An 18,779-nucleotide genomic window follows, 5' to 3' on the forward strand; every position below is an offset into this window, starting at 1 on the left:
GTCAGAGACTCTTCATGGGGTCAGCTGAGGTTGTCTCATAAAGTCTGGGTCCAGACAAACATGTTTACCCATGACTTTTACACTAGCCTGCACACATAGTAACTAACAGCAGATCGTTATACCAGAAATCTTCTGTGTGTTTGTGTGTGTGTGTGTGTGTTTGAGCAGGACCTAGATGGGTAGTGGAGGTCGGTTTTATGGCACAGCTGAAGAGAGATTTTCTACATATACATAGGTTCATGTCATGCACTCGAACCTTCACATCTCTTGAAGTCAGCTCCCATTTTGAATCCTGATCTACAGCTGCACTCCGCCTGTCCATTCACATTACTGCAGATATGAGCACATCCGCCGTTATGCTCCTGACAGGGGTCCTTCACTGAGAGAATAACACAGCATACACACAATAATCATCACGATATTACTACAGTAAGTCAAAGACAACACATGTACTGTATGTGAACTCACATTCACAGTGTTTGCCATCTCTTTTGAGCTGGAAGTTGCTGCGACATTCACACTTGTACTGCTCGTTCCCCAAATCCACACACCTGTGCTCACAGCCGCCATTCTTCACAGAGCAAGAGTTCGCCGCTGGAAAAATGTCATGTACACACACACACAATGCTTGTAATGATCGAAAATCCCTCTGTAGTAACCGTAGCTTTGCTAACGCTCCTACAACCAGCCAGTGCTGTTTTAGTATCAGTGATATACTAGTATAGTTTTGGTTAATATTTTGAATTAGATTTTATATTTATATTTTCACTTTACTTTTAGTTAAAGTTTCAGTATTTTAGTTGTGTTTTTGTCATCTGTATTAGCCTTTTAATATGTCTATAATATTTATTCATTTTATTAATTACTTTTAATTTATTTTAGTACTGCAACTTAAGAAATAAAATAAGAAACATTGCCTTTTTATTTTAAAGTTTACTATTTTATTTTATTACAGTTAAGGTTGATTTTATTTTAAGTAATGTGATTGTTTTTTATGCTTTTTAGTTTTAGCTAACCATAATAATCCCAGTTAGAGCACATAAAAATCTTTGAAATCTGATAATGACAAACTCAGATTTTCTGTTCGGACTGGAAGTAAGGAAAACTTTTATTATAAAGGGGAAAACATCTCTGGATCAAATCCAGTTTGGAGTTTGTATATATTGAGAGCTTTGGAAGGTTCTCATTCCTTCTCTCCCGCTCTCTGTCTGATGATGTTTCCATGTCGTGTCAGAGTTGGCAGATTTACGGAGTCTTAGGGGACAGGTCAGAGCTGTTGTCTCACTGTGATGACATCGCCAGGCCTGTCACAGGGTGATGACACATCCAGACTCCAGTAAAACAGGATAAAGGCTGTTTTAGGGTGATGAGATCGGCAGAACTAGAGCTCTCTTGCTGTGTTAACACTGTTTGTTGAGTTTTAGGCAGCCTGCTGTCGAATGCATCGCTACAGCTGATAAACAGATGCCACTCAAGACTGAGACAGATTCTCCACCACGAACTGTATGTGTGTCTGTGAGCATGTGTGCATGTTATACAGATCTTACCTATGCATGTGTGAGCATCAGCATGAATGCGGAAACCCTGGCTGCACTCACAGTGGTACGAACCGAGTGTATTCACACATGTCTGCTGGCAACCACCATTCAGCTCTTCACACTCATCTTCATCTGTTGGGATTGCATGCAACAAATGAGACAAGGTCTGCCTTCACCTAAAAACGGACTAAATTAGGCTGACACATTTGGTCGGCACATATTCTTTCTTTAAATACATTTATTTATCTTTTCTTATTTATTTGTTTGCTTGCCTTTACATGTGTTTATGTATTTAAAGCCATTTAATTATTTATGTCCTTAATTTTATTCCTTAATTTATTCATTCATGTCTTTAAATATAAAAATATAAAAATAATAAAAAAGGAATTTTAAAAGCAATACAATTGCAAAATGCAGTTTTGAATATTTTACTTACTGTTTCTCTGCTAGTAAGTGAATTCCTTTATCTTTTGTCAACACCCTTCCAAAAAGTACCAGAGTACAGTGAAGGTCTCATATTGTTAAATTAGAGGACTTTTATATATACCATGGTACTAAATGACTACCATATCTATAGACAAATGTTACTCCTAGATACTTATGACAGTACCAAAGTACTTTTTGGTCAATTTGTTATGGCTGGCACATTGAAACATTGTGTTCAATACATATGAGTTGCCATAAATAGTAAATGTCAAGCTGTCTCTGTGAGGAAAGAGCTTAAATACTGGAGATTAATGGTGACCGACCATGTTTCACTCCATCCAGTTCTTGACTGTTTTAACAGATGTTTGCTTTTAAAAGCTTGTTTATGCACACAAAATAAGCCTCATTAAATGTTTAAGGGGAAAAAATTAAGGATTATATGGACATCTGAGTTAAATATGAGTCTGTAGTGGACAAACGTAAATAAATCCTACACATGAGCTTATGACATCACAAGAAATGTTATCTGTTAAAACAAAGACATGATGTCATTGTAGATTTCTTGTCATTAAGTCTGGTGTCAGAATAGAACTGACCTGTCAGAACTCAGAAATCAGTTTGTTTCTGAAGAGAAATATAACTTTGATTCTAAAATATTAAATGTCCCTGAACCAAAGAGCTAATGATGTCGAAACCATCATTCATAATTATATATATTACATCTGCTGAACATATTCACATGTGTGAATGTGCAAATAATGTCCATATTCATTCTGCTTTGTCAAAGAACCCTGTCCAAAATCAACACAGCACAATATTGTTGGAATCTATTACAGATCTTTAAAATACACAATACTGTTGCTATTAAGATCATTACAATTTCCTCTGTGTTCATTAAGTTTTGTCAAGATGAATTCCTACAGACTCCTACATAAATGCAGTCATCTATGTGGGTCAAGTGCTTTAACATACAGCCTTCTCCATGACTGGATTATTGAATGTAGTTCATTAGCACTAATTAACCCTTTTGACCCAAAAGAAATCAATTACAGCCGTCTGACAATTTCCACAAATCTATCTGAGAGATTTAGTCACTTCACGTTACAAGAAACACAACTCAGAGACTATGTAACTTCATTACCCAGTAAAATGTAATTGTGAATTTATAATAACTTACTGGATACTGAAAAAAAAATAATAATAATTAGATTTATTCACACAAGTGCCTAACCTGTAGTGATTTTAACATCAGAATTACTGTTACATATATTATACAGGATCCCCTCTTGAATTTCTCTCATTAAATTCAATTATTTTTTTTTTTTACAACAATAAGTTGATCTACATATAACAAAAATCTACATATAGCCTTTCAGTCCAGCGGGACTGAGACAGACAGAAGGCCAGATCATCATTCTCACACCTCAACACTAACAGCTGAGACGGACACAGATGTAAAACCGTCTCTCTCAGCGCATTCAGGAACTACAGCCCACACAAAGCCATCATACACCCTTCTTCAACTCATGATGAAACCTGGCCAAACTAATGGCATTAAACAAGCTCCCAATTCATTTACATTCACAGGATGGATTAAAAAGTGAACAGAGACCTTTAAAACTATACTCTTACTTATGATCATGACAGTTTAATGCATTACTGATCTGATCATAAATGAGTCTGAATGTTTTATGGTGAATGCACAATATTATACAGCTTATGATTTGATTTACTGCTGCTCATAGATATTAATATTTAGAGCTCTTTTCTCAGATGGTGGTTTTAAATGGAACACTACAAAGGTTAAATGACTTTAGAAAAATGAAATAAACTCAAAGGATGTGAGTGTTCACTCACCTTGGCAGGATTTCCCATCAGCTCCGAGTTTCATGCCATCAGGACACCTGCAGTAAAAACTGCCAATAGTGTTACAGCACGTGCCTTCACATCCTCCGTTATCGTCCGCACACTCGTTTATATCTGGAAAGACAAGAAAAAAAGAAAAAATAGTTGTTGGAAAAATGTAGATGCTTCAAATGTACCCAAGCTTTTAGATCATTTTGATTTCAAATGCACCCTTTTTTTTTTATAATTCAGTATATATGTTGTTATTTAATGCAAGTTTGGTTAAAACATTTTACTTCGCCATCCACTTGGAAAATCTTTCTTTATTTTGAATACTTTCTTCTTTCCAGCATGATGTTTAGAGAGGTGAAAGGCTTTTTGTAGTAAAGTTTCCAGTCTGATGTCTTCAAATAGGAAATTTAGTGGTCACTTCAACATGCTTGCGAAAAAATGTCATCAAACACAGACATAAACAAATGCACCACACACAAACAAACACACACCAGCACTCAGACTCAGGTAATAAGTCCAAGCTGCTCCAAACAACTGCCTTACGCACAACCGCTTCTCATCAAGGAGACACAAGATGGGTTTTGAAACAGTGAAAGCAAAAATGCCTAAAAATAAATAAAAAATGTATGTGTTTTTCTGTAAAGCCTCAGAAACCAAGGATGGGTCGCCATAATAAAGATCCAGGCCACACCCACACTTGGTTTCTAAGGCAACACAGCATCACCAGATGAACTCCACATCTAACTCTTTAATATTATAAACATTATATATATTATTTATGATTCCTTTTTCCACATGAGGACATTATCAAATTCCCAAATTTAGAAGACATTTGACAGCTTTCTGATCTTGTGGAGTCATGTCTCCCTAACAACCTTTGACTCTATGGCACAGCACTGACCTTCAGCAAACATCCAATAATAATACAGAGTGCTGACAACATCTTTCCTGTGGAAAGACAAGAACAGATTTACAGATGTACTGAGGAGCTACGTGCTCTATCTGTGGTTATTCCATTAGAGAGCTCAAACAGGAAGTCAAAGCAAGATAATTTATTAGTAGTAGTTTTTTTAACAGACATTTTTCCTGGGTTACTCCGAACAGCACGTTTCTTTTAATCTGACTTAAGAGGCAGAGGAAATACTCTGAATGTCTTCTAGTATCTAAGTGTGTCTAAGTGTTTGAAACAGACTGAAGAGTGAGAAATAGACAAAAGCAGAGAGCAAAACCATTTGTAGTGTCTAATGTCTTTGAGTTTAACATCTGTAGTCTGGAGTAAACAGATGCTCTACACATAGGGTTTGCAGCATCATGAGGGTAAGTAAAGGATGACAGATTTTTTATTTTTTTTATTTTGGGGTGAACTTTCTCTTTAAGTGATTTCACAAATTAGAATGTGCCTGGAGTGGCTGAAATGCATCTATATATATATATATATACTGACTCTGAAATACAGACACAAATACACCTGAGAATAAACATCCACGCTGACTTCTGTTTAGGTTGTTTAGGCCCCTGTTGTCCATGTTTCATACCTGGTGATCATTCTCTTTGTCATTTTAAATGTTTCTACATCTAGACTTGTTCTGTGTCCAGACCTCCGTCATTAATCTTGGTCTGGCAACAAGGAACAGGAACAGGATAGAGCGATGAAAAACATCTAGAACAACATCAATAACAAACAACAGGAAATGTACAGCAAATGGAAAGACTATTGAAAATGTTATTGAACTGAGTTTGTGTTGTTTAATATTTAAACATCATTTGTGTCACTTGAAGAACTTTCTGAACTTCTGTATATTGAATTCAATAAAGAATATTTTTCAAGTGGAATGCGTTTTAGCATTTTCCATTGTTTTTCTATGTTCTATGTATGTTTTTTACTGGTGGGCTTGCATCTCGAGTCTTTTGTAGCACCTCGTGTATAAACGGTTCTAAAATGCTGAATTTAAGTTTAAAAAAAGAAGTTACATACAAATAAAAATAAAAAATGTCTAGACTGGCATTCCACTGTCTCAGTGTCTCATATTTTGAAACCCAAAAACATGTTCTGTATGAATGGCCCAAGAAAGTTTGTTAAAATTAATTTTAAGAAATTTTTCCAGTTAGATAAAACATTTTTATGATAATTTTTTTTTAAAGATAAATGGACTGTATTCTTTGTTGAATAGATTAAAAAATTTAGGATACCACATAAAGTGATATAAGACTATTTAAAAATGTCAAATAAAAATAAACGTATAACAAGCATAAAAATAAATGTCTATATAATGTAAATTATACACAATAGTTTATGCACTTTAAAGGATTAGTTCACCAGAATAAAAATGTTCTTATAATTTTCTTACCCCCGTGTTATCCAAGATATTCATGTCTTTCTTTCTTCAATCAAAAATAAATTAAGGTTTTTGAGGAAAACATTGCAGGATTCAATGGTGATCACCAGGTTTGAGGTCCAAATTGCAGCTTCAAAGGTGTCTACACGATCCCAGCTGAGGAATAAGGGTCTTATCTAGGGAAAAGATTTTTCTAAAAAATAATAATAATTGTATACAGTTTAATCACAAATGGGTGTCTTGCACTAGCTCGACTTCATGCATAACGTAGTCACATTGGATAGGTCATATGTGACATACAGTGGGGGAAATATTTATTTCATCCCCTTCTGATTTTGTAATTTGTCCACTTACAAAGAAATTAAGGGTCTGTAATTTTGATGGCATGTTTATTTGGTTAGAGACCGTAAAATCCAGAAGAAAACATTATATAAAGGTTAGAGATTGATTTGCATTTCAGTGAGTGAAATAAGTATTTGATCCCCAAACAAAACATGACTTAGTACTAGGTGTAGAAATCCTTGTTGGCAAGCACAGAGGGAAGACATTTTTTGTAGTTGGTCACCAGGTTTACACACATCTCAGGAGGAATTTTGATCCACTCCTCTTTACAGATCCTCTCTAAATCCTTAAGGTTTCTTGGCTGTCGTTCGGGAACTGGAAGTTTCAGCTCCCTTTACAAAAATGTATCTAGGATTGAGGTCTGGAGACTGGCTATAGGCAACTCTATGATCTTAATGTGTAGGGCTGTAGCTATCGAATATTATGTGTATTCTACCAAAAATTCCATCGATTAATCTAGTAATCAGATAAAATGTGTTTTTGTTTAATTAAAGTGCAATATTAATTATGCAAGAGAAAATAAGACTCCTGGGTCTCTTAAAATGAACAACTAAGTTTCCTTTTTTAGAAAAAAAATAATTGTATTTTTTAAATGAATAGAATGCAATGCATACATAAAAAATAAACGTCCTGTACCCTCAGCAGAAAAACATCCCCAAAGCATAATGTTTCCACTTCTGTGCTTGACTGTAGGGATGGTGTTCTTAGGGTCATAGTCAGCATTTCTCTCCCTCCAAGCACGACAAATCGAGTTAATGCCAAAGAGCTCAACTTTGGTCTCATCTGCACACAGCACTTTCTCCCAAGCCTTCAGCCTTCATACCATTTCTAGTGCTTCTTTTTCAGCCGATAGCTTTTTCTTTGGCTGGCACTATCGTTCTTGACCCGTTTGGTTCTCTTCACACAGTAGTACTTTGTGACAGTTTTGCGGCATTGCTTGCATTTTACAGCGCAACACCAGTGGAATTGCCGGGTATGAACTGTTTGTTACGGTGGTACAGACATTTTTGTCTCAGAACATACCCTGAACTTGAGAATAAAGTGAGGTCAAAGGTCCATCTGAATGCTTTAATGAACACCTACACTCTTAAAATTAAAAAGGTACTTAATTGGCATCTATGGTTCCATGAAGAACCTTTAACATCCATGGAAACTTTCCATTCCATTTTAAAATTAATGAAATTAGGTGGCTAATCAGGCCTGTACATGTGCCTTCTTGAGCAGGGGGACCTTGCAGTCACTGCAGGATTTAATTCCATTTCAGTCCGTAGTGTGTTACCAATGGTTTGCTGGGCCCCAACTGATTCAGGATCATTAACAAGCCCTTTCTTATGATCATCCTTACCCCATGAGGCAAGATCTTGCACTGAGCTCCAGACCGAGGCCGATTAATGGTTGTTTTGTATTTCTTCCATTTCCGAATAATTGCATCAACAGTTGTCTCCTTCTCACCAAGCTTCTTGCTGATGGTTTTGTAGCCCATTCAAGCCTTGTGCAGATCAACAATCTTGTCTCTGACATCATTTGACAGCTCTTTGGTCTTGCCCATGGTGGTGGGAGAGGTTGGAATGGAAGATACAGATTGAGTGGACAGGTGTCTTATACACCTAATGAGCTGACATTAAGAGTAACTTCTTAAAGTGGCAAGACTAATCTGTGTTCCACATGGACACGTAACCAATCTGTGAAAATGCAAATCATTTTCTAACCTTTATATAATGTGTTTCTTCTGGATTTTTTGGTTGATATTTCTTTGGTTGATAGTCTTTGTCCATTAAAATAAATCTACCATAAAAATTACAGACCCTTCATTTCTTTCTAAGTGGGCAAGCTTAGGAAATTAGCAGGGGATCAAGCTAGTGTAAGATGAGCATTTGTGGTTAAAACGTTTTTTTTTTTTTCGTTTTTCTTTTTATTGACTGATCATATAAAGCCCTTTGAAGCTGCATTGGAACTGCAATTTGGACCTTTAACCTGTTGATCGCCATTGAAGTCCACTATATGGAGAAAAATCCTGGAATGTTTTCCTCATTAACCTTCATTTGTTTTCGACTGAAGAAAGACATGAACATTTTGGATGAAATGGAGTTGAGTAAATAATCAGGAAATTTTTATTCTGAGAAGTGAACTAATCCATAAAAAAAGACATAATAGAAAATGTGACTGGGGAGTCACATTTCAGTCACAAAACTCACCAGTGTGATTCTAAGTAGTTAGCATTGCTTCAAGTCAAAATGGTCCACCATTCAAGACTCTTCCCATGGGTCCCTCGATGTATTGGATTGTTTGACCATTCTTTCATTCATTCAGTTATATAAAACACATCTTACACTTATTATTTCCATTTAAATATTAAGAAGTGTAACATATTAACTGATGGCCATAAACTCTGCGCCAGAGTGAAGCGGAAATCTAATGACCATAGCTATCTTTCCTGGGATCTCAGTTTGGCCGCAGTACAGCACACCTAATGCGTTCTACAGACGACAGATGACAAGACCTCACAAGGTCTCTACATAGTGTCTTTTTCCCTTCAAAATTGGAAAAGAGGATTATTGTCACAATTCAACCTTATAATTTAAGGCAGAAACTCTTACTGCTTACTGTAGGTCCCAGATTTTAAATACACTAATGAGTCTCAAAGGAAAGGTTATGAGGCATTTTCATACTCTTGCATTCCTTTTCTCTACTTTTTCTCAATGTATGGTTAAGTCGTTTGGTTATCTCTCAGGGTTATAAATGCTTTGAGGAAAAGCAGCAGTATCTCAGGAATATCCCCTGTCCTTTCATTGGGAGATCCTCTTTAATGGTTTAGACAGAGGAGTTACAAAACATTCGAAGCTTTAAGCTGTGTGCTCTATCAGAGAAGAAAGTTTTGTGTATCCAGTCGCTTTGTCTCAGCATGAAGTGGCACGTGTCTTTTGTTGTATAGAGATTGCACAGATCACTGCACTTGGCCCTGTATTATCCTACATAAACAAACATATTCAATCCAGGCCTCATATTCAAGCATGACTTTTTTTCAACCAACAAGGGAAAATAAAACATCTGGCAAGCATTTGCACATTAATGACATGTTTCCGCAATTAATGGACGATCAGTATACAGCTACCAACAGGATGTTTCCATATTCCATCAAATATTAAATTAAAGGTGTCTGCTTTACAGACTCCATGAAAGAAACTGACTATGAAAATAAAACAGACACAAAATAGACAAAATTTTTGGGAATCATTATATTTGTTTCAAATTCCACTCATATACCATTCAAAAGTTGGGTCAGTAAGTCTCTTATGCTCACCAAGCCTACATTTACCTGATCAAAATACAGTACAAACAGTAATATTGTAAAATATTATTATAATTTTAAATAACTGCAGCCATTACTCCAGGCTTCAGTGACACACTATCCTTCAGAAATCATTTTAATATGCTGATTTGAAACACATCTCATTATTATCAATGTTGAAAACAGTTGTGCTGCTTTATATTTTTTGTGGAAACTGTGATACACTTTTTTCAGCATTCTCTTATAATAGAAAGTTCATAAGATAGGAATTGATTTGAAATATCTGTTATATTCTAAATGTTTTTACTGTCACTTTTGATTAATTTAATGTCTTCTGTTCAAATGAAATTATTAATTTATTAGAAAAAATCTTGAGCGGTAGAATACAATATACATAAATAAATATGCATTAGCTAAGCAATAATCAATTACATGTAAACACAAACATTTCTTTACATATTCTGTACTGTGCTATCAAGACTATATCACTTTTGTGTATATTAATGTGTCCTCTCAGGAAATATCTAATATAATGTTGATACTGAAAGCCCTATTTAGTCATAAACCATTAAAAAGCAATAGAACGTCCCTTTAATAACTCATATTTTATAACACTGAGTACTGACAGCTGACACTGTATGATCTTTAGAAGTCCAAAGGTTTTTGTGTTAAAAGCAAAAGAACATTCCAGCACACACACACAACTGGTTCCTGTTTCTCCACAGCAGGATTTGGTTTCTCTGTCTCTCAGCTGAGATAACCTGCCGAGTGGAGATGCTAGATTCATTTGCTTCTCAAGTTCTCACTGGAATAACGTTTTAAAAATGCCCGACTTGCTGCATCATCGAGCCCATCTCAACAACAAGAAGATATAACCTACTGTTGATCAGGAAACTCACTCCTCACTCACAAGGTCTCTGTTTTCAATGCCAGTGATTTCATTGCCAGTGTTTTGCTTTTCAATAATCCTTCAAACCGAATTTCCGATTCAACAGCCCGTGTCTGCCAGAGCGTCCTGCAGCAGTGAGGCTCTTGTTCAAATATGAGTTTCTCACTAGACCAGCACATGGAGCATGTCAATACGAGTTCACTTAACTAAAAGGGATAGCTGTCCTGGTGGGATAAGCATGCTTTTGAACAGCCAGTGATCTATTCAAAAACCTCAATTATAATTTACAAACCACTAAGTCAAAGTTTGCACGCATGCACATATTTGTGCTGGATCAGAACACTTCATGTCTTGATTCAGAGTAGATGACTGAACTGAAGCATAAAGACCAGAATGGGGCAGTGAGAAAGTGGAAAACTGGAAAAACAATCGACTCTTTCTTAATACTGTAAATACTGTAGGTTCTGTAAATGTTGATCTTATTGTGCATGATTGATCAGGACATGTTACTCTGAAAAAAACTCTTTACAGCTCTAAAATGACTTTTCTTTTCTGCTGACATAATCAAAACCATGCATTTGGGGAAAAATAATATTGGCTAATAAGGTCCAAAAAGGGGGTTCGTAATTATGAGGGCGTAGAAGAATCATTTTGGGTTTCCCAATGTTTCAGCTCTTAAAATAATTATTTGTAAAAATTGATGTCTTTTAAAAAATGACAATTCTGTTATTAATTACCATTCCAAATCCAAATCCGCTATGATTTTATATCTTCTGTGGAAAACAAAAGATTGAGGAATGTTTGCGTGTCTTTTGTCCATAGAATTAAAGTCAATGGGGTCTAAAACAACCACATATTATTCTACGTTCCACAGACGAAATAAAGTCCTAAAGGTCTGGAACAAATTAAGGCTGAGTAAATGATCACCGAATATTCATTTTTAAATGTAGTTAAAATTTAGTTTTTCATTCAAGACATACAGTCTGGGTATGTACTGGAATGAGAACAAAGATGTCAACTAACAAAAGAATAGATGTCTGTGTATCTTTAAACAAAGAATGTAAGAAATGTGACCCAGTTTAACGGGGTGCCTAAAAAAGCTGTTAGTGGATCAGGACCTCTTGAACTCCTCAATAGGCTGCAGTATTCCACGAAAATATGTAGAGTCATGACGCTCCATGGGGTTGTAACTCTTAACTCCACTACAGGGCAAACAGGATGGGGGGAAAGGAAACCCTCAGGCAAACCGTATCAAACAAACTCAAACAGACACATCTTTAAACACTGTCTGCTCAGCACATATTGTAAACCCGTAAACAGGGAAGTTGCAGTAATGGACAGTGAAGAGCTTGTTTCCCACGACTCTCTTTCACCCCATCAGGAAGACACTGTTGTTTAGTCGAACCACACAGTTCTACTAAACAGTTGAATGACACTGTCGGCTCACATGTGTGTCCTTTAGAGTTTCAGATCTGAATCACGCCTCAAACTTTGGTTTGCCATTCATTTCATGAACTATTGAAGTGCAAAAACCAGCATGAGTGAAAATACCTATAAGGCACAGGTGTGTGTTTTTAAAGAACATCATATTTTTAAAAACAAGGATGAAAAACATGTTCTTAACCCTCAAGTTGTGTTCTGGTCATTTTGACCCGGAGAGGATTTTCTTTTTCTCTATTGTTTTTTCATTGGACTAATTTTTACTGACTTTGCTCACTCAGGGTATAACAATACATTTTTTTTTACTTTTTAGGGGATATTATTAGTAAATATTGTCTTTTGCATTTCTTTTTGGAATTGACTGATCTGAGCAATGATCTGAGCTTATGAACCTACATTTTTGAGTGAATGTTGCCAAAATAACCCACCTTTTTTCACTCAAAGGTACATAAGCTTAGATCAATGAGGTCTATAACAAGTTATTACATTATTGTATTTGACAGACACTTTTATCTGAAATGTTTATGCTTTCCCAGTAAAGTGTGTTGTGTCATTATATATTGCTTATGTGGAACACAAAAGGATTTGTTCACAAACGATGTTCACATTGCTTATTCCTATACGGAAAACATCAGTAGCTTTCAAGCTGCAAATATGATAAAAGAGCACATTAAAAGTACCATAAAAGTAATCTATGCATATCTTTTTTGTGATTATTTCTCCTTTTTGAGTTTAACAGCTCCTGTTTACAATCCACTTTCAATGTATAAAAAAAGCAGAGTGAACATTCTGCCAAACTTTTATTTTTATTCTCCACGGAGGAAACTTATTCATACAGGTTTAGAGTAAAAGTACAAACCTACAGTCCAGTGGTAGCAATATGTCTACTGAAAGAGAGCACTGTAAAAGCATTCTTCCACACGCACATATACACAGTCTCAGAGTCAAATGAGCTTAATAGGTTTAACAGTCCAACATGGAAAAGACATTTTTCATCACAGTCATTTCACCACCGTACTGTTTAGCCATCAGCCTTCTGCTTTAAGGACTTCAAGTAGAAAATTTTAATTTTAGAAACTCTCAGACATTTTAGGAGCACAAACTACCATCTCAGCATAAAACCACAGGAGGAAAGCTGCTTTAGACAGAGCACACAAAAAAAATCTCTGACTAAACTTTAAGGTTTACTGTTAAGACAAGAACACGAAATCTCATTCACCTACTAGTGTGTGTGAGGTGGCTTCAGTTTTCAAAGGCTCTTTGCTGTTATACAAGCAAAGTAACTTTTTTTATATATATACAAATACACTAACAATCAAAAATCTAGGTTCAGTAAGATTTTTAATGTTTTTGAAATAATTATTTTATGCTTAGCAGGGTGAAATAGTCTTGGCATTGTGAAATATTATTATAATTTAAAACAACTGTTTACTGTTTTAATCAGAGCTGAGTTGATTACTTATGAATTGTAATCAGTTATTGATTACAGATTACATGACAAAATTTTTAGTCTGTAATATAATCTCTTAGATTACACATTTTTGGTAACGTAATCTGATTACTTTTGGATTACATTTAGATTACATTTGTGCTATCCCTTATTTGATAGGACATATATTGAATTATCCCTAATCTTGTACTCTTTTGACATATACAAGGAAAAAATATATTCCACAAAATATATTTAATTTACCAACAAGAACCACAATTGCTTCTTTTTCAAGTGCAATGTGTGGACAGTTAATACTTACAAAATACTGACACTAATGTGCCTTGCTGTTTGCTAGTAACACTGAATAAAACGTATAATTAATTACTTATAATTAAGTACATTTGGAAAACAGCTACACTACAAAAAACAATATTTAAAAACATGAAATTAACAGCAATATCACTGCTAGGTTAAATATTTAATCTAACAAAACACTAGAAGTGCATATGAATGTATCAATGAAAATCAAAACTAAAATAGCTACATTGCAAACATGAATTTTGAAAAAGACTAAAAAAGGAAGAAAAAAAGGAAATTTAGGAGAATCAATTAATTGTGAACAACTTATTACCATTGTGTAAATAAAATGTAATCATGTAATCCATACAAAAGTCAGTGTAGTCTGTTCTTATTATTAACAAAGTTGAAAACAGTTATGCTGCCTCATATTTTCTGAGAAAACTGTTAGACATTTATTTAGGATTATTTGATGAATGGAAGGTTTGAAAGAGTAGCATTCATTTCTAACATTATACATGTATTTACTGTTAATTTAATGCAGCCTTAAAGAAAAAAAAAACATATATAATTTCTTTAAAAAAAAAAAAACAGCACCAAAATACTGACACCAGACTTTTAAAAGGTACCAGACACATGTCTAGAGGAACACATACAGCCACATTCTGCCTCATTCGACACCTAACAGTGTGAACACCTCACATATACTGTCAAAACAAACTGAGACAGGGAGAAACAAGTGAGAATCTAACAAACCAAAGTGACGTTTGCTTGCGAAAACTCCCTCTGCACTCACAGGTGGTGGACAGAGCGTGTCATGCATATGCATTAATGCACACAGCCTGACCCAAGAAACAACAGATCTAAAACAAAACCCATACATTTCAAGATATCAGAGACTTCAACCCCTTCAAACATGCACTAAAGACTCACCGTACTGGCAGCGCATTCCCTCGAACCCCTCCGGACACTGACAAAGCTGATCACCCGTCTCAGAGCACTTCCCACCATTAAAGCAGGTGCCAGAGGAACACACTCCTGTGGATAACACACACTATTCAGACACCCTTGACCCACAACACACACGTACAGTGTTATGATACTCACTATGCAGACAGCCTCTCTCTTCTCCTCTCTGCATCCACCCTGGGCAGCACCTATAGACAGTTTGCATCTCCATACTGTATGCCTGCCTATACACTGTATAATAGCCTGTCCTGAGACAGACGGGGGAGAAAGAGAGACGGAACCATAATGAACAGTTTCATTACTGATACAGGCCTAATAACCAAAAGATGATGACAAATGAGAAATAGCTACATATCGCCTAAATTAGCTACACGAACACAATATTTAAACAAAATAGACCAAAATATTTGAAAGCAAAAGATACTGAGGATATTGTTTATTTTATGCTTCGGAAATAACGTAATTATAGGAATAGCCGTTGAAACTCGTGAAGCTTTTGGAATCTTCCGATTGCTGAACTACTTTTGACCTGGTAAGGCCTTAAAACCGCGTCCATATCTGACAAAAACACTGAAAATCGGCAAAAAATCTGTGTCAATGAAAAGTCAATGGAAAGCATCTGCTGTGTTATTTTCCAAATTTGACTTTACTAAATGGAATGGGAGCGACTCTCCTAAAACCCACTGAATCTGATCTTAATTGCTTAGGGGGAAAGAATCATAAGAGGCAATAGTTTAAGGGCCAATAGTTTAAACAGGGAAACAAAGTAAACAGTTGTTGTTTGAGTGTGTCTTACCTCCTCTCATAGCCCATGCACCAGCGCTGAGAAGAGCAGCCCTGCCTCAACACCTTCACCATTCGCGTAAACGCCTGAACACATGGTTGCCTCACCCCCAACATAGACATCTCCTGCTCCTCACACACATTCGGCCTGAGAAATAGTGAAAATGATATCTTTAAAAAAACCATAGAACCTAAAAGAATAGTTCACCCAGAAATGAAAATTTGCTGAAAATGTACTTAACCTAAGGCCATCCCAGATGTGGATTCGTTTGTTTCTTCATTGGAACAGATTTGGTACCAATGAAGTATGTTCCAATGAAGAAACACACTCATCTTGGATGGACTGAAGATAAGTACATTTTCAACCAATTTTCAATGTTGGTTGAATTTTTTTTACGACCGTCTCAAGTTCTGTCTCAAATTGATGGCCTGATCCAATTTTGGTCTTCCTCTGTTTGGTTATGTAATGTTGCATGGATTGTTGCATAGCAGTTCGCCGTGAAATCCAGACCAGTGAGGGCACATTAAGGGTAAATTGATTGCACATAGAGAGGGCTTGTGAGCACTATAAAACAAATGCAATAACATGAAAAATAAAGTCTTATTTGGGACAGGCCCTTAGACTTTGAACATCAGAAATCCTTCTTTAGTGATGTCATAATTACCCATCTTGTTCACATGCTAAAAAAAAGCATTGTTAATTTTAACCTAAATGCTCACAGAAGAACACGAATGTATGTGGGTCAACATTTGTGTACCCCTATGGTCAGCTGAGAGTATGCAGACTTACGGATAGTAATATAAGTTAATTTGTGCAAGAATGTAACCAGATAAGGACTTGAGGACTAAATGTAATAATTACAAATCCTAAATAATGGACAAAGGGAAAGTTGGCTTTTTAGTGTAAAATCTGTGCTGGTTCTTGATGTTCTGCATTTGTTTATTATGTCACTACAAGGATATGTAGAAAAACTTGGGCTCTTATCATTTTATGACACTATGAGCCATTATAATAAATCAAAAATCTTCTTTTAGATCTTAGGGTTGCAGAAACAGCACGTTTTAGGATGTTGACACAATGTTCCCAGGCTTGTAAAGTCTGATGCTCCAAGAACACGTTGAACCACATGTTCAAGATTCAAATGATCATTTGCACCAACAAGCATTTAACTAGTTATATTTAAAATATTAATATACAAATAATAAAATAACAGACAAATCCTACCGCTGATATATAATATAATATACCTGAATATTTACATATTTAGGGGTAATTTTGGTCCTAAGGTATAGCTAAGTACATACACACTGAACTTTTCTTCACTTCTCTTAACAGCCATATCTGTCAGGAGCTTTTCACTGATTTAAAACTTTCTTATGGTTGTCCAAAGTTTAGAGTAGCCTATCCACAGCTCAGAGTATGGAATATTGCTGGGAATGCATTTCACATTCATAAATAAATCAGGATATTGCAGAATGATTTGTTATAATCCATCTGTGACAGTCTGCTTCTTAAATTCTTGATTTTAGTTTCATAGACTGAGTGTGGTGAGTCTGGGCTCTGCCTCAGAGGGTCCTGTTCTCTCTCAGGTTGCTTCCTATGACCATCTGGGCTTAATAAAACACATCCTGAGTTCATTAGGGGGCTCGCAGATAAACTGCACAGTCACACACCGGATCAGACCTGGAGTTAGTGTGTCAGAGACTCAGGGAGGCGGTGATTAACTAGCCTTAGTCACGCTTATCATACTTACAAATTCTTACAGTGCAGTATTTGAGTCCATTTGGAAAAATAAATTTTGTTTAGATAAACATAACATATATATATATATATATATATATATACAAATTCAAAATATGATAATCAAGTGTTTACAAAATAAATTATTTCAATTCATGATCATTTATTTTTGAATATCATTTCACATTTCAAATGGACTCTGGCACTTTTGGCGACACCTAGAGAGCAAATAAATCACTACAGAAATAACGCATTATTTACTTAATTGTATATTTGATTATTTGATTAATTGTTCGTGAACCTTCCAAATTATTGTGCTATACCAAAACAAAGAGCTAACAATAAGAAACCAAATTAATTAATTATTGTTTGTTATTATTAATAATGGAAATATGAAACTAATTAAGTAATTAGTAGACTATGTATTGTTATTTGAATAGTAATTTGAAAACTGACAGATAAACATTTCATAAGCAAAATGGTTTCAGTTGTTAAATTTTCTTACATTTTTACTAAAATATACCATGCATGTTCTGTGTAAAAAAAAGGAACATTTGTACATGTGTAAAACAAAACAAACTGTGTTTTATTTAAAAAATAATCAAAGAAAGTGATTATTTTAAAAATAAAACACAGTTTATTTTGTTTTACACATGTTGAAATTATCTTTCAGATTAGAATTTCACTTACACGACTTTTGCGCCCACAAAACATGATAAAAAACAAATGTCCGCTAATATAACTCACATGTCGGGCTGCAGGTCCAGTGATGCTGCGCCGTTCAGAGACACGATCACACAGCAGAGCACAAGCGCCACGGAGTAGCACATCGTTTACAGCATCCACATGCAGCAAACACTCTTCAGGACTTGTGGTCAGCAGGTTTCAGGGGCCCACCGTCCACTTTAAAGTGTCTGATCACTTCATTATACACAAGTAAGGTGCTGCAGGTAATAACTTTATGAAAGCATTAGCGCTTTTTTCTTTGCATCGAGCATCCTAGAAGTCCTGGAGCGGGTATCCTCAACTGGGAGCAAACTGAGACAGACTGGACAATCGCTCAGCGCTCTTCTAAGCGCACACACACACACACACACACACACACACACACACACGCATACGCGCACCCGCTAGGGGCCACGATGGAAACATGACGCCCCATAAAATAGAATTTTTTTTCATTGTACTATTTACCATTTAACACAATTTAACGCGTCTAATCAGCTGGTGGACCGTGCTTTTTTAATGTATTCAAAAAGTAAATGAAACTTAAACTTAGCCTATAGAAATACTTATTTAAAAAAAAAAATCTATCACAGTTGTAATTTGTGTATTTCCAGTTTGGTTGCTGAGGTAATGCAACCTACAATACACTTTAACTAAAAATGATTTACAGAATATGATAAATAAGAAACAGAAGAGAAAGCGAAAAACGCGTGA

General features: G+C 35.5%; 1 protein-coding gene across 2 annotated transcripts in view; it reads right to left on the reverse strand.

Annotated features, from left to right (window-relative positions):
* megf6 (multiple EGF like domains 6) overlaps positions 1-18,412 on the reverse strand; it is a 46,297-nt gene extending 27,885 nt beyond the window's left edge. Inside the window, exons 1-8 of one of the 2 annotated variants that reach the window (XM_052575541.1) lie at positions 18,087-18,411; positions 15,612-15,746; positions 14,954-15,063; positions 14,780-14,884; positions 3,822-3,944; positions 1,548-1,670; positions 469-594; positions 257-379 (exon numbers count right to left, since the gene is read on the reverse strand). In XM_052575541.1, the coding sequence (XP_052431501.1) occupies positions 257-379; positions 469-594; positions 1,548-1,670; positions 3,822-3,944; positions 14,780-14,884; positions 14,954-15,063; positions 15,612-15,746; positions 18,087-18,169 (928 nt within the window). In that variant the 5' untranslated portion in view covers positions 18,170-18,411. Of the gene's footprint in view, positions 1-256; positions 380-468; positions 595-1,547; positions 1,671-3,821; positions 3,945-14,779; positions 14,885-14,953; positions 15,064-15,611; positions 15,747-18,086 lie in introns of both variants that reach the window. The other variant, XM_052575542.1, reaches the window with a different exon arrangement.
* Between the last annotated feature and the right edge of the window lie 367 nt (positions 18,413-18,779).

This window comes from Carassius gibelio, chromosome B15, assembly GCF_023724105.1.
Source record: "Carassius gibelio isolate Cgi1373 ecotype wild population from Czech Republic chromosome B15, carGib1.2-hapl.c, whole genome shotgun sequence".
NCBI lineage: Eukaryota > Metazoa > Chordata > Actinopteri > Cypriniformes > Cyprinidae > Carassius > Carassius gibelio.